General features: G+C 46.1%; 2 protein-coding genes across 3 annotated transcripts in view; both read right to left on the reverse strand.

Moving 5' to 3' along the window:
• Window positions 1-373: 373 nt before the first annotated feature.
• Window positions 374-16,553, reverse strand: pkp3a (plakophilin 3a). Its single transcript, XM_084476998.1, has 13 exons — window positions 16,197-16,553; window positions 12,090-12,178; window positions 10,798-11,618; window positions 10,166-10,289; window positions 9,544-9,748; window positions 8,379-8,553; window positions 8,064-8,181; window positions 7,763-7,927; window positions 7,438-7,620; window positions 3,718-3,871; window positions 2,858-3,053; window positions 2,504-2,591; window positions 374-1,593 (listed from the first exon to the last, which is right to left on the reverse strand). The coding sequence occupies exons 1-13, from the start codon at window positions 16,423-16,425 to the stop codon at window positions 1,552-1,554; spliced, it is 2,589 nt and encodes an 862-aa protein (XP_084333124.1). The 5' UTR covers window positions 16,426-16,553; the 3' UTR covers window positions 374-1,551.
• A 2,760-nt stretch (window positions 16,554-19,313) lies between these two features.
• LOC311356867 (CD81 antigen-like) overlaps window positions 19,314-21,442 on the reverse strand; it is a 10,052-nt gene continuing 7,923 nt past the window's right edge. For both annotated transcript variants that reach the window (XM_084476723.1, XM_084476722.1), the window contains 4 exons: window positions 21,311-21,424; window positions 21,014-21,112; window positions 20,540-20,623; window positions 19,314-20,042 (listed from right to left, as the gene is read on the reverse strand). In XM_084476723.1, coding sequence (XP_084332849.1) covers window positions 19,980-20,042; window positions 20,540-20,623; window positions 21,014-21,112; window positions 21,311-21,424 — 360 coding nt within the window. In that variant the 3' untranslated portion in view covers window positions 19,314-19,979. The remainder of the gene's footprint in view (window positions 20,043-20,539; window positions 20,624-21,013; window positions 21,113-21,310; window positions 21,425-21,442) is intronic.

A 21,442-nucleotide genomic window follows, 5' to 3' on the forward strand; every position in this document is an offset into this window, starting at 1 on the left:
CACTCCAATCGAACAGATGGCGTGAACTTCAACTAAATGCTATTTGAACGGCGTAATTGTCCACATTAAGAGGCTGGTTGTTCACTATGTAAAAGGTAATGGCCAGAGCAAACACACAATGCAGTCATGGGAAGGGTGAGGCAGGCGGGGACAGGAATGGTTGCTGTCAGAGCAGGAGAAATATGTCAGCAGGGAGGGGCCGTCCTTTTACAGTTGCGATTAGTCATTTAAACGCAAACACAAACAAGGACATAACGTCCACCAGGCGTCAGCACTCCTCAATGCTCCTCAATGTAAAATAATCAGATTGGTTGATGTTCTTTATTAAAAAAAATACATCCAATCTTGTGATAATATATGATATGAACTCAAATGCTAAAATATATACAGTGACATTTTCAACACAGCAGATCTGGATTAATGTTTGAGATTAAACAAGAATTTGATTATTTTGCATGTTACATGCATTTAATTTTAATTACATGTCGATGTCAAGTCGTCGTGTTCTCCAAAGTATGCCAAGATCGAAACATCAAACAAACACTTAAAAACGTGTTAAGTAACAAACAAAACACATTCTAGTTAGCATTAGAACAGAGCATGTTAAACTAGACCGACATCCACAGGACAATTTGCAGTCGCTCTGCCAGAGTGAATAAAACATGAGCTGGCAGATTGGGCTGGTTCACATGCTTACTTTAAACCACAACCAATCACAATCATTCTTACAACTTTATACGTTTACATTATTTAAGATCAAGATATGAAAATTTGGGTTTTTCGGACTGATGTTTTTGAAAAATGTCACATTTGTGATAAACAGCATAGAATTGTATTAAGAATGAGTTAGAATTTCTAAAAACTAATATATAAAAATACAAAATATTTACAGCAGAGTCATTTTCTACATATAGAACATTGCCTATACAACCACACACGCCCACTAGTATAGATATTTTCTTTATGTGTATTCTTTTACTATTTAATTTATTTAACAAAGCACTTTTTACACAATAACAACGAGACAAGGGACGCTATTTATATTAGGATTTATAACATGCTAGTTTGAAGCCCTGTCACAGCGGTGTGGGGTAAACAGTAACGAGATGGGACACTTTTTCGTTTCTTCGAGGGACTGTTCACGCGAGGGAGAGATTACACACAAAGGGCCTCACTGTTTAACTCAATCATTTCATTTGGATACATAAAACTAAGATGATACAGAGACAGAGATAAGTTGAGAGAAAGAGAGAGAAGGGGGGGAGGGAGAAAAGGGTGGAAAAGAAATCCCTGATTTCCTTCTTTTTTTTTTTTTTACTAATGTTCAAACAAACAAATGTCAATCGTTAAGGTGCACACCATATCTATATTTTTATTTTATTCACACAGTCCATCTCTTTTCCCAATGTAGCTGAACAATCCTGTTGTAGTGAACGCACATTGAATGTCCCCGCTCTCTACCCAGTAGATTTCTGTCCTTAACACAGATGATTATGTACATGTACATTCAACAAAGTACCTAGAAGATCAACCTGAAGTCGTTACTCCTCTTCAGATGGACATATCGGCAAAGTCTGGCCTCGAAAACCCTTTCTGTAAGACAGAGAGACGAGTCAAAACGTTAATGTGAGGCATCAGGCAGATCAAATGTTTCCATTGATATCACACACTGTATGTCTGGACAGTTTGGGGTTTTCCATTAAAGGAATGGAAACAAAAAGTTAAAAAGTTTCGCTGCGACGCCAGAAAAAAGGGGAAACGGTAGAAAGCAAACATGCATTTTTGGTTGTGTCAGGACTTGTGTGCGTTACGCAATACACCACATGACCCCGCCCTTGGGTGCAGCAGGTCTGCACACCGATAAATCTACCACACCCCTGCCAACCAGGAGGTGTGCTTGTGTGTGCAACATGTGTGTGCTTGTGTGTGTGCGTGTGTGTGTGTGAGCAAGCTTGTGTGGTTGTTAAAGAGAGAGAGAGTGTGTGTGTGTGTGTTAGAGTGAGTGTTTGTGTGCGTGTGTGAGCTTGTGTGGGTGTGTGTATGTGTGTGATTTCAAATTTGCTAGGGATGTTTTCAAACACCAGCCACCCAATGATCACAAGAGTTATACTGTTTCAGGAATGTCAACTAACTGTGTGTGCGTGTGCGTGCATGTGTGTGTGTAAAAAGCAAAGCAAGCAAAAAAAGGGTGGAGTTAATTTTTCACAAAGAAGAGAAAGTTTTCACACTGAGCCGCTGCTTTTTCTTCTTCTGGTGTGTCTACGTGCTGCAATGGACACGTTGACCTCATATACAACGGTTATAATTGTAATAAGCCTCTCGGTTGGCTTTCCAAAAACCCTGCGGCATTAGGTGATCACCAGGTGGGCTCGGACCAAGACCACCTTTGACTCTCACTGTACGAGTAACGCTAGACAGAGGCTCCGCTCGCTGTACGGGATCAGTGGCATTCTGGAGACTTGCTGTGGAAACAGCCGGGCTCATTCACACAGGGCATTCTTACCCCTTTGTAGTCTTTGTGCAGTTTCTTGTACTGAAACATGTTGCAAAGAACTGTGGCCGCGGCCTTGGCTGCTTTCAACTTCCCCGCGCTGAGGAGGTGAAACACAGGAACGATTAACCATCGACGTAAGACATGAAGGAGATTTCTTGTCTTAACTTGAACTAGTGAGCCAAAAGGCAGTGGCAATGAATGCGTGTTGAAACGCGTCATTGGACAGTCATCAATGTGTTTCAGACAAAGGATTTCCTTCATGTGGAGGGAAAACCCAGACAATTCTCCCATCAATCTTTCAATGTGCTGTAAATCCCACGCTAGAAAAAAAACAGGCTACCCCGTGTTTTAAGTCCCAGCTACCTGTTGTCAGGGGGGCTCTTGATGGCCACCAGCTTGGCGAGCCCATCGAAGAAGCAGATGTCTCTGGCGGCCACGGAGCTGCTGGTCACCAGGTTGTTGAGGATCCCACAGATGTTGACCACCACCTCGCTGGAGGGCACCTTCTGGGCCCCGTCGTCGGGCAGCTTGGTCACCAGGTTGTTCACCATCTTGGTGGCTGACGAGAGAACAACAAGACCACGTTGAGACCACACGTTGTTCTTCTCAGCGGTCTCAGTGTCCTGGATTATCCCTAGCATCGCCTAAATGCCAGAAATCCCCCTGAACATGACTGAGTCAGAGCAGAGAGCTGTTACACAGCAGGGGTCCCCTGGGGCTCAGTACAGGCTCAGTACATGTATAGTAGTATTTCACCCTGCTGTGTTTGTTTTATTTATATGTCATTTTTATCTGTCTATAATATCAGTCACTTTAACATTGAGGTCCACTTTGGAGATTTGATTCCTTACCTTTTCGTTTTTTCGGTTATTTTACCAGTAATTAAAAGCATACATAAATAATAAAATCATTCGAAATTCTTAGTTTTTTTTTCTTCTGTTTTTTCTCACTTAATAACCAATTTAATACCTCATGAGGTATGACGTGCTTTAACTTTTGCACATAACTGCATCAGCTCATAATAAAGGGATTAGGTTTTAGTTATATTACTGCCCTGTAACATATAACGGTTCGAGTCATTATCTTTATATCTATTTGTATCATTTATTTACCGGTCTGTGTGGTTCAGTGCAGACTTGAACCTGAATCCCGGTGTCAGAATGATTGATTGTTTTTCTAACCTGGCAGCGCGTGGAGCCGGGGCGGGGCGCGTCCAGACTCACCCATGTCGTTCTTGTCCGTGGCGTGGCGGGACAGGTTGCGCAGGAAGCCGGTGAGCGAGCGCAGCTCCAGGTCTCTGTCGGTGCGCATGAGATCCAGCAGCACGGGCAGCATGCGCTCCTGCTCCAACGCCACCCGGCTCAGCACCGACGCCCACTGAGACACAACGGGAGGACAGACATGAGTCTGGCTCAGGCTTCTGGAGGAATCCACCAGACCAACCCCACGCACACTACGACAAAACACACTTTACATATATACATTTTTGCACTAAAGAATCAACCGTGGCTGGTACCACTACCACAAAGGGCCCTAGTTAGGCGGTCTAAAACGCAGACGTGAAGCGCAAAGTCGAAGTAGCTTTGTGGGCGGTTCTACGGCGCTGTTGAATGAGCTTTGCGCCCGACGCAAATCTAAAATGGGTTGGTCTGAAACCTGTAGGTGTGTTTTGGACGTAACGTGCAATAAACCAATGAGAGTGCCATCTCCCATCCCCTTTAAGAGCCATGAGCGCATTGGACTTGACGAGTTGATATTTTGACAGCGCGTTTGCATTCTCCGCTGAGACAGATGCATGACCACATGAATTTCAAACTTCAAATGGCTCAGTTTATGGCCAAATAATAGGCCTAATTCACACATTTAATAGCATTTTCTTCTCCAACTTCAGAAACACTGAGTCGTCATGCATGTATGAATTGCGGCAAAGACAACTTAACACATATATGATATGCAGACGCGGTCCTGTGGCCGCAACTGTGGGTCTATTTAATGATATGCGGAAATACATTAACAAACATTGTTTGTTACCAGTATTGTATACATTATCATTATCGACTTGTGTTCATGATATGCATGTGTCCCCCCGTTAATATACATCGCCATGGACTGTATTATGCGTTACGTGTTTAGTTTGCATGTGTTTAAACAGATGGGTGCGCACACACATGCGCGCCAAGCATCACCCGCATTAATTAATTATTTTAAACAATCACTCGCGGTAAAACTATGTTTTCTCACGATCAAATATTCATCAATCCTGAAAGTTATGGGCTTGTACACGATGTTTAGTTTAGTTTATTGGTTTTTGTTAACAGGGACCATGTACAGAACAGGTTCTATACCAGGGTTAGCTAAACAGCTCATTTGCACCTGTGGTCCCTGTGCAGGAAGATGTATGTGTCGTGTCAAGAAAATATGTGTTTGCTGTACGGTGTTTGCAGATGCATTGATTTAAAAGTACAACTTACCTCTGCATCAGCTGTTACACAAGATTTTTTATTTTGTTTTGGGAGGCTTAGGAATATACTTTGCTCAAGTTTATTATTAGGTGCCAAGCACAAAGTGCAAGGCAACTTATTGTATTTGTTAGTTTTATTATTATTCCGCCACGTTTGACTTACACAGCCTAAACCGCTCGGACACTTTTTATGAAACTTACTACAGCTGTAGAGGCCGACTCAAGATTAACAGACAGCAAATATTACACTGATTGGCCCAAAGGTGACGCTATACTGTCCAAATATTCAAACTTCTGTCTTTAAGATTAGTCTGTACAATAAAGATTAAAGCACCCAGGAGCCATTGACTTCTAAAAGGGGTGTGGTTTAAACAGCGAAAAGACTTAAATGCTCATATCAACGTCAAAATTGACTCCTATGATCTTGACCCCAATACAAAAGTTGTTCAGAATCAAATTCTGAACAAGTTAAAGTCAACATATTTTCAAATAGGGCGTGGCATCGAAATGGGCATGGCCTGTCACTAAAATCGCCACAGTTCATTGACGCAATGTTTGATTTGCGCAGGACCAACTTAGTGGCTGTTGGGGACCAAAGTTTCAACTGCTCAAGTAAAATGAAGTTGATTGACAAAACAACATGGCCGCCAGAGGCTAAAAATCGTCCAACTTTAACTTAACTTAAGTTAACAGGGTTAACTTAACCCAATCATGATCAAACTTGGGATAGTCAAAGGCATATAGATCAAGATGAAACTGTCCAAATTGGATCAAAATCGGCCTAAAGGTGGCGTTATAGCAACAGTCCAAAGATGCAAACTTTGAACAAGCATATCTCGTAAACGTTTTAACTTACAGACATGAAACTTTGTTCACACATGCATATCCTCATGCTGAACAAATATGCCTCAAGAACCTATTACTTTATTTGGATAGATTTGCGACTATTTTGAACTTGTTAAAAACACTCAATTCCCTAAGGATCCTAGGTTTTTTGACGTACGGTCATGAAAGTTTGTTCGCCCATCACCAGATCCAAGCTGAGGCTATTCCAGCGTTCTCAACTCTTTATGGTCTGCGTCACGGTCTTACTTGTCAACTCTTTATGGTCTGCGTCATGGTCTTAATGGTTAGGGTTAGTCTGTCAGGTCTGTGGGTTAGGGTTAGTCTTAGGGTTAGCCTGTCAGGTCTGTCTTAGGGTTAGGTTAGGGTTAGGGTTAGTCTGTCAGGTCTGTCTTAGGGTTAGGGTTAGTCTGTCAGGTCTGTCAGGGTCTTCATGGTCTGCGTCAGGGTTTTAATGGTCTATCAGCCATGGTCTGCGTCAGGGTTTTAATGGTCTATCAGCCATGGTCTGCGTCAGGGTTTTAATGGCCTGTCAGGGTCTTGATGGTTTATTGGTCGGCTTATGCTTGGCATCGAAAAACGCTGCTTGCAGCTTTAATTATTATTATTATTATTTAAACACATGGCATAGCCTACTCTACTGTGTGCAGCCCCTCTGGAAAAAAAAAAAAAAGTTTCCACAATCCAAATGCTATTTCACTCATATGAACAATCTTTGACATCATAATATTTAAACCAGGCTAATCGTTTGCATGTTTGTGCTGTGTATAGCCTACGTGTGTGTAAGCGTATGTTGCAGTTCCGACCTGCCATGGCATGTCAAAATAGCAACACCAACTGCACTATCTGCTAGTGTATTTAGACCAGGAATTGTTCGGTCAGTTGTGCAATTGTATTGCCGCAATGTTTAGATCGGTAAAATAGCACTAAGTATCACGCCTCTCCAGGCGCAAGTGTAGTGGCGCCTGGTTGCTGCGGGGGAAAATCAGCTTTGCGCCGGGTGCAAACTAGCAACGATACATGTGTCGGTGTAGAAAGTCAATTGCGCCGGGTGCAAGATAGGACCCTAAGTGTTCACCAACACTTTACCCTTACACTTTACACTTACTACACCTCATTACTTATTATCACTCATTACCACTGTTTTAGTTTCTCTACTTATTATTCCTTACTTTATTTTATTTCATTTTTATTATTATTATTATTATTGTGATCTATTTATGGTGGTACTTATTTTTACTTATTTCTATTTTTACTTTTCTTTATTTACTTTATCTTGTATTGTTGCTGCTATGTGGCTGTTGAGGAACCAAGCCTAAGAATTCTTGACTCTCTTGACTCTCTGTACTACTTACTACTTAGTAGAATAAGATGTAATAAAAGTAACATTGATTCTGATTCCGATTTTGATATTCAATACGAACATAAGAACATGAGGTGGGGCTGGAGCCATGAGAACAATGTGTTGACGGAAACCTCATAAACTCTGATAACGGAGTATTTCTTCATTTGCTTGTCGGGAAAACTCTGTATCCACAAAAAACCCTGTCCAATGACGACACACGTCATTGGACAGGGAGGTTTTCCATTGGTCTGCTTCCGACCAATGACAACAACGGTCCAACTTTCCCCCGCTCACCCGCTTGTCCCCGGCGGTGATGTTCTGCAGGGCTCCGCAGGCGGCCTCGCGCGTGATGGCGTTGATCTCACACTGGCGCAGAACGCGGTTGTACAGCGTCACGATCTGCGGGTGCCACAGCCACTCCATCCCCTTGGGCACCCTGGCCACCTCGGTGAAGGTGGACAGGTCCTTGTCCTTCCGCTGGTGGGAGAGGAGACAAAGGAGCCGGGGATGAGTCCTACCGCGGATGTGGAGGACGTGCCGATGTGCTGATGTGGTGCTCCGTGTTGCGCTGTGGAGCTCTGTGAGGGGCAAAGGGACGGCTGGCACTGGGCAGACGTACGTTTTTGGCCTTCCTGCTCTTGGGGGTGAAGCAGCCGATGGCCTCGGCCTTGCTGGTGTCGCTGCCCCGGGTGGGCCCCTCGAGGCGCAGGGCGGCGGAGGGGGGCAGCTCGCTGTACAGCTGGTAGGACAGGTTGCGGAGCACGCACACTGCGTTTTCCACCCCCTGCACACAAACACACACACACACACACACACACACACACACACACGCTGGGAACTCGGTTTGCACACACAAGAACCGCATCAGCATCAACAACAGCCATAACAGAAGTGCGCTCCCATTGGCCGTGGCATCCTACCTTGTCCTCTGCAGTGTTGCCCTCCAGGGAGCATTTGATGTAGCAGACCAGGGCGTCTACCAGCCCTTGGGTCTCCCTCATCTGCTGCCGAGTCTTCTCGTTCACCGAGCTCATGTTCCTGGTGGCGGGGGGACGGTCAGAGTCCAAAGGGACGGGACAGGCGTTTTAGAGGCGATATCGACATGGTAGACACAGGCCACTTTGGTCAGGTAGGTAAACGCACACCATACAAAGAATACATAGAGTAACAGATCAGGTCTTGGCTTTGTGCGTGCGCGTGCGTGCGTGTGTGTGTGCGTGTGTGTGTGTGTGTACCTTAAGCATCCAGTGGTGTTGTAGAAGATGTCTGCCTCGGAGGAGGTCTGCTGGATGGAGGCCCCGTCCTCGGTGCCACACAGGGGCAGGAGGATCTTCTCGGTGAGCTCGGCCAGCGTCTCCTTGGCCAGCTTTTCCTTCAGGTTGTCTTTGGAGGACAGATTCCACAGGATGCCTGAACAAACAAAGAAGACAGGACGGTTGGCCCACTGGCTTCATACAGACCTTGTCACTCACCGGACTACTTCAGCTTGTTTTCAGGTTTTCACTTTGCAATTATGTTTCCTTTAAAAAGGCTGTCATAATAAATCAAATCCATAATGAAATTTTAATTGCATTATGGAAAGAAGAGTGGATTTCAACAAATCGTGACAACAGATGGGGTTTTCTAAAGTGTTTGTTTGTTGGGCAAGTGTCACGCATGTCAAACCGCTGACAATCCAAAGGCCTTTAGGCATGCGAGGGGTGTGGCAGACATAAACCAAACGGCCACTCCCTGTTCTCTTCCTCCCATATAAACACACCAGGAACAAACAGCACCTGCCATAGCATTACACTACACACTAAACCAAACCAATGTGGGATTTGTTTGCTTTGTTGTCAATTTTGCTCTGAGCACTTTAAGAGGATTCCAATTCAGGCACTGAACAGCTTCCTTTGAGTCAGTCATTTTTACACAATTCCTGGAAGCAAACACAAAAGTGAATTATTGTCTTCTACGGCTCACAGCACAGTGTGAGATTAGGGTTTAACTATTGACTGAAGAACTCTATTGACTGAAGGTGGATTTTGTTTAAATGTGCTGTAGGTAAAAAGCTACTATCTGAGTGTGTCTCTGGATGAGCCATTTGAGATCACTCGCCCGGCTGATTTCTGACCAATCAGGGCATTTCTTCTGTGATTGGTTAGGGCAATCCACCTGTCAATCAAAGTTGTGTGAAACACAAGGGGCGGAGACATGGAGGGAGGGCGGGCACAAAGGGAGAGAGGGAGGCGACATTTTGTGGTTGTCTTGTTTTTAAAATCTCGTAATCTTTCCCCTCTTTTCTGCCCTCTCGCTCTATCCAAATAACAAACCGCCCCTTCAGCCCCTCCTCCTGAACCTCGTGGAGATGCCCTGTGTGACTCCGCGCGTGACTTTATGTTTGACGTTGTGATGTTTCACCGGTGATGTTCTTGCGCAGCTCGTCGTCGGTCTCCTTCAGGGCCTCCACCAGCTGCGGGATGCCGCCCTCGTCGATGAGCGCCACCTTGTTGTCCATGTTCTCGTAGATGAGGTTCCGGGTGGCGCCGGTGGCGAAGCGCTGCACCTCCTCGTTGTCACAGTTGAACAGCTTCACCAGCTCGCCCACGCCCTTGCAGCGGCGCACCTTTGGACGCGGGGTGTGAGGAAAGATCAGTTAGATCAGCGCCGCAGATTTGAAACCACTCCGCTCTCACTCCTGCTAGCGTCCACCCGAGCCATGTGCCCCCGCCTCGCTCGTAAACCCCTCCCTCTGGTGATTAAGCACTAAATCACAGACAACACATCGGCAGATCAGTTTTAAACTAGGTGCAACACCGTTTTTATCAGTGACATACGTCTAATGGTATCTACTTGGTTTCAGTAGATGATTCACCAGATGAGAACACAACAACAACACAACGTTGTGAAACCGCATAAACAACCCCAGTGGTGTGGAATGTGAGCAATGCACTGAGAACCAGGCTGGTGAACGACGCTGGGACAGCCAGCCAGCCAGCGAGCAGGGGTGTTTTGTTTTGGCAGAAGTTCTGCACTGGGCTACCTCTTGTTTTGCCTCGTTGTTGCTGTAACACTCGTGCTGGATGTAGGCCGCCCCCAGGACCTGCAGGTTGGGGTCCGACTCCCTCAGATACTGCACGGCGGTGGGCATGTCCAGACTGTTGATCCTGTGGAACAAGCAGCAGCACATCAACAACGACAACAACTAGCAACAAACCATCATATCAATAACATGGCCACTGAGTCATTTCCTTCTGTGTATTGCGGGAAGTATTGGATATTTCTATAATTACATTTCCCGGCAATAAGGGAAGCCACATTAATTACTCGTAAGTTTTCATTGCTCTCTGCCTCTAAAGCGTTTAGAGTGTTTTCTGCTTCATTTGACAAAGTGGTCTCTGCATCTGTCTGAGGAACCACAAGCCTACAGTGTGTGAGGTCTAAGATCGCCACACCCAAAGCAGTCCTTCCACTCTACAACTCTGGAGAAATCCATGTATCCTAGAAACTGTCAGCCGTAGTGGATAACATACTGCCCCTGTTTTGAACATAGTAATAACCTCGTATTAATCACCTCGTATTAATGACCTACAGAGGCATTCATGCGTTTGCCGATCAGACATCAGTGCATATGTAAACCGCCCAACCCGTCTGCAGCTCAGGGAGTCCACTCACCCGCTCAGGTTCCCCAGGCTACCCTGGAGGTCCATGGCGCCGTCGAACACGTCCATGCCCCGGCCCACACTGTGCATGCTCTTCATCGACATGGCCCGGGAGATGGTGCCCGGACGCTGCTGCTGCATCATCGACAGGTTGCCCTGGGACCCGGCCATCCCGCCCACGACGAAGCCTCGGTCCTGCCCGCCCCCCGTGTAGCTGCTTCCGCTGGACATCTGGTGCTGCAGGGTGGAGGCGCCCGACACGGAGCCCATGCTGCTCCGGTTGCGGTTGTTGATCCTGCTGATGGTGCGGAAGGCGGGGCCTTTGTAGGAGTGGGACTGCTGCACCATCTCCGCCTCGCCTCCGCCCGCCATGCCGGCGCCGCGGGACAGCGTGCCGCTGAGGGAGCGCCTCATGGGGGCCTGGAAGGCCGCGCCGCCGCCGGCCCCCTGCGCGGTCTGCCTCATCTGGGTGTTGTAGCCGTTGCTGACGTTGTGGGTGTACTGCCTGGAGACGGTGGCGTCGCGCTCCGACACCATGCTGCCCGCGTCACTGGCGTCCGCCATCCAGGAGTTGACGTGGGCCGACTGCGGCCGCATGGACTGCAGGGAGATTATTTCCGGGTCGCCTCGCCCCATGCCCATGCACATCTGAGGCCGGCCGGCTCCCTGGTAGCCCCCCATCACCACATCCCTCTGCTGGTACATCACGCTACCTCCTTCTCCTCCTCCTCCTCCTGCCCCCGACATGCTGACCCGGTTGAGCTGGCCCAGGTCCACGGCCGAGCGCGAGGAGTAGCCCCGGGGCATGCTTGAGTACTGGGAGATGCGTGGAGCCTGGATCCCGTTGGGAAGAGTGAGATCAGATATCAGTAGTGGACAGAGTAGAGTTGCAGGTACACAGCAGAGGCCCAGATACAACTGAGAGAAAGTCCTGAGAGAAAGAACACACAGCCCGAGAGGGGGCTGATGAGTTACACGGTCTCAAGGCGATAACCCAATCTTGCAGCGACTGCAGATAGAGGTACTGTTTAATCGAATAACACTTTCTCTCTCACTCTGGTGGAGAGCGTTCAGGCATTGGGTCTGAAATGGAAGGTGAGCTCCCCAAAGGCCTGTGTGCTGAGCTCATCACAGCCTTGTATAAAACACTAAGCAAACGGCGGGGCATCGACCAGCCCCGCGCTGAAGTCACAGACCCCGGCCAATGATTAGCTCATCCAGCGGCAGGTGCGACAGACTTGCCAGTGCGCCGTTTCTCTCAGGGTGGGTGGGAAAAGGCGCAGGGCAAAATGAGGAGATAATCACCATGACTTTGGTGGGGTTGTACACGAAGGACTTGGAGCTGTAGCCCGGGGTGTACGTCTGGTATTTGGAGGAGATAGAGCCGCCGTATTCTGAAATCAAACAGACTGGAGGTTAACCTCAACATGCAGCGCTCTGTTTACCCTGTCCTGCTCACGGCACAGGACCAATGTTTTGTGCAGTAGAACACTTTTCAACACAGTTCATGTTTGAATTTAAAACAGTCTTCCCCCTTTCAGACTACAAACCCACCAATGAAATACAAACAGGGAAACAATGCATGCAGACAGAATGTTTATACAACATTCATAGGGGTCATGCTGGTCCCCCCTTATGGGTCCTAATCCACGGTCTAGAGCCCCCGTTACCGGACACGTATGGCGGGTAGCTAGGCGCCCTGGCTGGGTGTATTCATATGGAAACATGGTTCCCATTCCTTCTCATCATTTGACAATCGTCTCAGACCCGACATTAGGGGGGCAACATATTGACATATATTATAATGTGCTATTGTTCACCAATATGGCGATATCCATTTAAATGTTGATATTCTCAAACATATGAAATAACACAAAAGTGGTCAACTGACATAAACCCAGAATAAATAAATGTATAAATAAATAAAGACCAAAGACAAAAGAACAGGACATTAAATACTGTTTGGCCAGGATAAAATAAAAAAATTAAAAACATGGGTACAGAACAGGACATATTAGAAACTATTAAAAAAACATGACTCAAAAGGTTGCAGCCTTCAGCAGGCAGTGGGCTCCGTCCCATCAGCTCACTGGGAGAGATGTGTGATTATTATTAGGTTAAGACATCAGCTCACTGGGAGAGATGTGTGATTATTATTAGGTTAAGACATCAGCTCACTGGGAGAGATGTGTGATTACTATTAGGTTAAGACATCAGCTCACTGGGAGAGATGTGTGATTATTATTAGGTTAAGACATCAGCTCACTGGGAGAGATGTGTGATTATTATTAGGTTAAGACAACAGCTCACTGGGAGAGATGTGTGATTATTATTAGGTTAAGACATCAGCTCACTGGGAGAGATGTGTGATTATTATTAGGTTAAGACATCAGCTCACTGGGAGAGATGTGTGATTACTATTAGGTTAAAACATCAGCTCACTGGGAGAGATGTGTGATTACTATTAGGTTAAGACATCAGCTCACTGGGAGAGATGTGTGATTATTATTAGGTTAAGACATCAGCTCACTGGGAGAGATGTGTGATTATTATTAGGTTAAGACATCAGCTCACTGGGAGAGATGTGTGATTGTTATTAGGTTAAGACATCAGCTCACTGGGAGAGATGTGTGATTATTATTAGGTTAAGACATCAGCTCACTGGGAGAGATGTGTGATTACTATTAGGTTAAGACAACAGATCCTGGAGGCTTGTCGTTGATATGCAGCTTTAGTATCTGACACCCGGATCTGAACTCTGAACTCGTGTGACGTTTGACGTTCACACTCAACACTTTAATGTGAACACAACGTCAACCTTCAAATCAAACGCATCATAGCACCTCTATGGTGGTGGTTTTTAGGTTAGAAATACGATTATTATAGTTATTAGTTATTCAACAGATATGCTGTGAATGAGCATTTTCACGCGGGAGAATCAAAGACAGTGTGTGGGGTGTAAACCGGTGCATCGTATTGAGTATATAGATGGTGCACACCTAGGTTTACGCCTCGTGACCGCGGTTACGGTTACTTCTGTATACTTCTGGATACAGAAGTATCCAGAAGTCAACATGACACACCGCATCCTCTCTCGTCACTGGCTGGCTGGAGGCCAGAGTCAGGCGGCGTAGACAGCCGCAAAGAAACCCTTCTCAATGTGTTGCGCTGAGCTTTGGTCGGCAGCAAAAGTTCAATTGTACAAGAATTTGTCCTTTGGCGCCGGAGGTAAACATTCCTCTACCCAGTCATATTTTCGTCATATTTTCCAATCCAATATTTTGTCAATCCAATGTTGCAGAAATGGCCAGGCCTCAGCTATATAGCTATTGATATTTGAATAAATGAGTGCTTGGCCTTAAATGATGTATCCATCATGGTAACAGAGGAACAGTCCAGCCGGCTCTGAAGCAAACACTAAAACCTTTTAGATGGGAATTCAAGAGTAGCTCCAAATACCAGCCATTCTGTTTATCGGGTATCAAACATGTGGACAGGTCTGCACTGCACTCGTGTTTGGTAAACAAAGTGGATGGAAAGAATCCGCCTGCATGGCAGGAGAAGCCTGCTGATGTGGTGTAACGTTTAGGAACACAACCTGGCTGCCCTCCTGAGTGACTCCAGGGTCTGAAGAATCAGATTCCCACGCAGACTACCACCAACATGAGGCATCAGAACGCACTCCTGGCAGTGCGTACATAAAAGCATGTGTGTGCATGTGCATGTGCACGCGTGTGTGTGTGTGTGTGTGTGTGTGTGTGTGTGTGTGTGTGTGTGTGTGTGTGTGTGTGTGTGTGTGTGTGTGTGTGTGTGTGTGTGTGTGTGCCTGTGTGTGTGCCAGCAGCGTTCCCAGGTAAGGAGATGGGAGGGGTAAGCTAACTTCACACTCGCTGCAGGGGGAAGGCACCAAAACCGGTTGGGACAGCAGAAGGAGGGAGAGACAGAGAGAGTGAGAGAGAGAGTCCCACCCTACCCCAGCCCGACCCTGCCTACGCCCATCCACTAAATCCACAGCAACACACCCTCCAATCGCAGCCTTTACAATGCAGATAAAAACACACCTTGTTGAGCTGATCTCTGGTCTCGGCCGATGTGGCTGAACAATCAGGGTTCGCTTATCGCTGAAATGTTTATGATGTCTCCCTTTAACCAGCGAGGGTTTTTTGAGCACCTCCTGTTGCTCTTGTCACCTTATTTCTTCCAGATATTTATTATTATTATTATTATTATTATTATTATTATTATTATTAATATATATATATATATATATATATATAATATAATAATTATATTACATTTTGAAATGCAAGGCTACAAAGAAAAGGTGCCAGCTTTTTTTGCTCTAAACATGATCCAAACACATACAGTAATAAACCAAAAGTGTCCCACACTCCACCTGCTATGTTTCGCAGGCATTAGTTGGCTGCGTGGTTTGGTGAATACTGAACGGCAGCCATGGAAACCGTCAGGTTTCAGCTTCAAAGGCGGATAGAATGGTACGCCTTCGCTGTACAGATGCCTGGGCCTGGACAATCTATTAACCACATTGATGCAAATGATGTGGCTTTCCCTGTAGGCCTTTTCAGCCCAAGAAAGCTTGATCAATACTGATCCTATGACTCATGACAACACAGGCTGCTGGGACCTGTAGTGTTTGTGCCCAGGGCAACTCCTGAGACGAGCAGCACTTTGCAATTAAATCAACGTAGTCATGTAATAAAAACTGCAGAGGGGCATACAGTCCATCACCATACCCAGCTGGGCTTGTTCTCCGTGAACACACACACACACACACACACACACACACACACACACACACACACACACACACACACACACACACACACACACACGCAGAGAAAAGCACATTTGGCCCCTAAGTGACAACATTCAGGAGTCCATCTCGATTCCACCGCTGCCATTTGTCTGGTATATTTCTGAACAGTCGCGTCTCTGAGTGGTCTAGACCTGAAATCCAGCACTGAGGAGACGGTATCGTCCCCCAGTCATAGTCCCCCCCCCCCGCCCCTCCCCCCGCCGCCGATCCTATCAGGTTGCCATTTAGGCCCGTCCGCAAAAGAAGCGTATTGTATGTCCGCGGTGTGTTGTGAGCGGCAGCTCCACTCGCTCCACCGGTCAGCCCGGGGACCAGCTGACGGACGAGGCTCCACTGATAGCCTACTATTGGAGATAATATCTACTACCCAGAGAGACGTTATGTCACATAAATTAACTGCGGAACAAATGCACACAAAAGCTGCACACCTATACACATGTAGGCTACATGACACTAGGGGGTTGGGGGGGGGGGGGGTCAAACAGGTGTTTTATTAGGCCCTTAATATTCGTAAAACTTCTCACGAGTCACTCTGTCATGTGTGGGACCGCATCGAGGTGTCTGCCCCGGCCTACCTGAGCTGGCGTACCCCCCTGCTCCACCGTTCTGCCGCGGGAGGGTGGACTTCTCGGCCAGCCTCATCTGGACCTGCTGCTGGACCCTCCTGGCCCGGGCCGCCTCGTCCGACACGATGATCCCCCCATGGCCGATCTGTCCGTCCGAGGGGAGGCCGTAGGTGGTGACCGAATTGTGGGGCTGTAACGCGGACAAAAAAACGCTTTCGGAGGCTGCAATGGTGCTCATGGTAAACCGATAGACAGGCAGTAGGCTACTTCCAGTCCTGAACTATGTGATAAGTAATCAAATAAGCGGGGTAGTGGAGCACTCGGTCCCGTGCGTCGGCGCTTCCCTGTCCGTGTGTCTCAGTGCGCATAGACAGCTCTCTGGAGGCTTCGAGTCAACAGTAGGGTGGAGTCTGACGGCGTCATGGCTGCTACCTGCCACAGGTGAACCGTGGAGCCGTGACTCATACAGGTCTGCAGGCCTGGTATGCAGACGACAGATTCCGCTGACTTTACCTGGTTGGTTTACCTGTAGGCCTAGTACGTGTACGTTAGAGGCCATAAAGACTATCAATCATTCAAGTAGGCAAAAAAAAAAGTAGGCTATAAATAGCCTACTTTTGAAATTCAGTTATTGAATGGATAACACTGTGTGCGTTCCTATGAATCCCCTGTGTTCCGCTGTTTGGTTCGCCTGGTTTTGAAACCCGTCGTAGTTAAATTTCAGCCCTGAAGTGGCGTCACACTGGTTTTACATAATGAGTGTAGGATGGAGAGGAGGCATCGTCCCAGATAGGGCTAGGCTACTAGTTACATCTGCCAATTCTGAATTTATTGGAAATTCAATCGAATCTCTTTTTTAAATTACAGTAATAAAAAAACGAATAAAGTTAGGAAAGTTTTCAAAAAAGCATCACATTTTATTTAAAAATAACAGTTTCTCTAAATTCCCTCCATTTTCAATTAAATTTGAAATTTGTTGCATAAACATGTTGTTATTATCAAGGTATTCATGTTTGTTTTCCATCCAACAGAGCTCAGCGATTCTAAATACAGCATATGGCTACTCCATTTTAAATCCGGTTAAACTTACCGTTACCATTGAGATAATCTTGGTAGTCTTTGAACAACCGTCTCCTCGATCGAGTGTCTTTGCTCTAGTCGAGTGGAACGGATACAAACTGTGGTTTTGATGTGTTTCGGCCACCACCCAAACAATTAGACGCCTCTCCCCCACCCTCGCTGCAAGGTACACATCTCATACAGAAGAAAGTGATGACGGAGGCATCTGACACAACCACAAGGTGTGTGCGTGTGTGTGTATGTGTGTGTGTGTGTGTGTGTGTGTGTGTGTGTGTGTGTGTGTGTGTGTGTGTGTGTGTGTGTGTGTGTGTGTGTGGCCCCAAAACGAGGACATGCTGGCTGAAACGGGGCCCGTATTGTTCTCAGTGGTAGGGGACAGCATGTTGGTTTGGACCGGCCCAGTCGTTTGGCGTCCCCTTCCAGAGCTTCAGTTCATGACCTTAACTAATTTGTCTCATGGCATCATCTGATGTGGCAATACTTTGTCATTTTTAATCGTTACGTGAAGATGACTCATTAAGTAGAGTGGATTATTCAGAGATTTCACAACCACTGGAATACAGAGAGAGAGAGAGAGAGTGAGTGAGGGGGATTGAGAGAGGGAGAGCGATATAGAGTGATAGAGAGAGGGAGAGAGATATAGAGTGATAGAGAGAGGGAGAGAGATATAGAGTGATAGAGAGAGGGAGAGAGATATAGAGTGATAGCCAGTGATGGAGAGTAATAGAGAGCGACAGAGAGAGAAAAAGGAGACAGAAAAAGAGACAGATAGAGAGTGAGAGACTAGACAGACAGACATGATGAAAGGACTGTGACACACCTGCACAGTAGGCTACAGGTGTGATTTGTGTCCAACCGGTTCTGTGATTCAACTGGCCAGACTTCTCCTGGTGACTCAGCAGCAGTGATGAATGGACGGGAGGCGTTTGACAGGCACGTGTCCACGGTGTAAAACAGGAAAATACTCAACGAATAGGTCTATTCCACCTGAATACAAACGCTGCTGCTGCAAAACTGAACATTTATTATAATGACATACACAGTTTCTGCTTTTGTTTGCCTTGTGCTCGTCTTCTTGACCTTTGATGATTGAAGGCCAACAGCTCAGAAAATGAAGAAATCAGACGCTCTTTGAGGAAGAGCATTTGGTTTGCATTTAGTCATGAAACATTCATAAAGTTATTTAGTGGTGTCTTGGTAGATCATAACCATAAATACATTCAAAGGAATGTGAGTGCATGGAGAGGCTTTATCATATTTAGTGGTTTTGTTGTGGTAACAATAATGGTACAATTATTAACCATGAGTTAAGATAGTGTATGAGGTAACAAACATTATTATATAGCATAGGGTTAGGGTTAGTGTCAGGGTTAAGGCTAGGGTTAGTGGGTTAGGGTCAACCCTTACCCTTATTAAATAAGGTATAAGTTAATACCTTAGTTACCATGACCACCATTAGGCTACCTTAGTTATAATGATCACCATTAGTAAACATGAACACCATTAGTTAATTCATTTTACGACTACACAAATCCATTTTTGTAATAAGTTTTAATTTTGATCAGATTGTCTTTGCTTCAATGAGTTATTCTCTCAAAGGCTTATTGTTGTTTGATATTTAAGAAGTTTTGTCTGATTATATTGACAAAAAAACCTGAGTCCACACACATATGGCCAATTTGCTTCTTCTGATCAGTTGATTTAAAGGTGATGGACGTGGATGGAGCAGCCTCGACGTCCTTTTCTGATCAAAGGGTTCACCAAAATATGATATTGTGCAGCGCTCCGCCTGCCCCCTTGTGGTGGAACATAGAGTTGCATATGATGTATGAAAGATCTCCAACTAGGGAATTGACAACGGTTATCTATCGACCGTGTAGCCATATTGCAATACTATGTTAAATTATTGGATTAACATTACATTGTACATTTGATCTGTCATAGAGGATGATTTAAAAACATTTGATTTGGCACACTCATTGAAAGAGTTTGGTTGGTCTAGTCCAGATCCAGAATTCGATACTCAACAAACATTTTTGGAATAGTTTATTCCTTTTTAAACTGTGTTAATTCATCAGTACAACAATACAATGAGAAATCTGTCCCAGAGAAAAAAAAAAAAAAGTTGAAAATGTACAAGACAAAATACTAAATGTTCTAGGCCTAGCGGTTTTTAAACAGATTGTTGCATAATAAGAAGTAAAATGGAGAAAAAGGGTCCTGGGGAAATAGATTACAGGACTCACAAAAGAGCTCCAATCTATGAAAAATCCTACAATACAGATTATAAAACACTGCATGAAAGTCTCTTAGAAAAACTCAATAGTAACGCAACACACACTGCACAACTACTACTTAAGATTTACATATGGAAAACTGCAGGGCAAATAAACAACAAAATATTACTATTACCCTTCTATTATTTAGTTATTTAATCATCATTCACTTCAACATATTAATCGGCAAGGAGAAATAGAAACAAAAATAGCTACTGTATAGATACACCCCCGTCAAAGAAAGAAAGAACAAGAAATGTGATGAAAGAAAACCCTTAAATAATATCACAGTGGGGGGTGCGATTGTACGTCATTTGATTGAGATAATATCAACATTATAAGCGCTGGTACATCCTGATTCTGCTCCAACGTTCTGAATGAGAGGAGAAGAGGCATCCCCTCACACACAGCTCCTCCTCCCGCCCCACGCGTTGTCCTAGTAGGGCGGGCTGTTCCGGATCCCACAGCACAGCACCATTGTGAAGATCATCTCGAAGATCTGGACCGGGGGCGAGAGCACCGTGTTAGCATTCATTCAAACAGCGTCACGGGATAACACCTGTTTACGGTCGCACTGACACCGCTGGGATAACATCTGTTTATGGTCGCACTGACACCGCTGGGATAACATCTGTTTACGGTCGCACTGATACCGCCGCCGGGAACGCTAGATGAGCAATACATGAACCCAGGTGAATTCCCGCAGTGGGATGTGGTGTCTAATGTGTGATATCAGGTTGAGGCAGGCGATCCCAAACGGCTGAAGATCAGTTCATGTTTCCTCCCCCTTCAGAGGGGTTCGAGGGCGTGGTGATACGTGGCCCCTGAAGCCCTTTGAGCCGTGATCATGGGCTATAAAAATACTATGACCATGTCTTGATGGAACCACAATATTCAATCAATCAATCAATCGACAACTCAATTCAAAGCTTTTTACAGCCCATTAGCTGAGATGTGGACGTGTTGACAGAGACGCATGACGAGGGCCACACCCACCATGATGCAGGCCACCGCCAGTGCTGCCAGACCGATGAGGTAGAGCTTCTCCGAGAACAGGTCGATCAGCTTCACATGGCAGCTCTGGGGGGAGAGACCAGCAGACAACACAGTGGTTTCAGAGAGACCAGCAGACAACGCAGTGGATTCAGTGGTCTGGCTCCACACAGCCTGCTGCTTAGTTGCATTGCTTGGCTAAACAGATACATGTCTTTGAGAAGATGAGGTTCTGAGAAATGTGTGAATTAAAAGGTGTCTTTCAGTTCATATATTCTAAAGAAATTGTCGAGAAGTATGAACATGGTGTTGAAATAAAATGTGGTTTCATAATGACATATTCTAAGCTAGGAATTGTCACCAAGAGTGGCGTTGGTAGGAGAGGTTCACACCAGGTGTTCCTAGCCTTCATAATGCACGTCTTCCTTCACAGAGTAGTGACTGTAGAGTGTCCGGCGCCGGTCAGTAGGTGTGTACCTGTGATACGAGGAAGTCCTCGGCGGTCAGCTTGGGACACAGGGTGCCTGTGACCTGTTTGAAGAGGGGTCCGTCGTCACCCTTACCGCAGCACTCCAGCTAGGAGACAAGCAGAGCAGCCATGTTCACGTTCCTGACACGCCGCTCCTCATACGCTGGGGATACGTCCCGTGAACATCAGAGTCCATAGTGAGTCATTACGTTGCACGTTATGGATGCATACTACAGGGTTACAGCGTCTACAGGATCAGACTGGAGGCCTGGAGGCCAGGAGAACGCAGCGTGACGGAGGCCTACCGTGGTGTGGAACACGTGGAGCACTTTGATGGCGGAGTCTTTGCTGGGGGTGCCAGTGACGTCCACTGCCTTGATGTACGCAGAGTCGTAGAAGTTGATCAGTTCTTTGGAGATCTGGGGGATTGGGAAGGC

This window comes from Micromesistius poutassou (genome assembly GCF_964030765.1).
Source record: "Micromesistius poutassou genome assembly, chromosome: 13".
Lineage (NCBI taxonomy): Eukaryota > Metazoa > Chordata > Actinopteri > Gadiformes > Gadidae > Micromesistius > Micromesistius poutassou.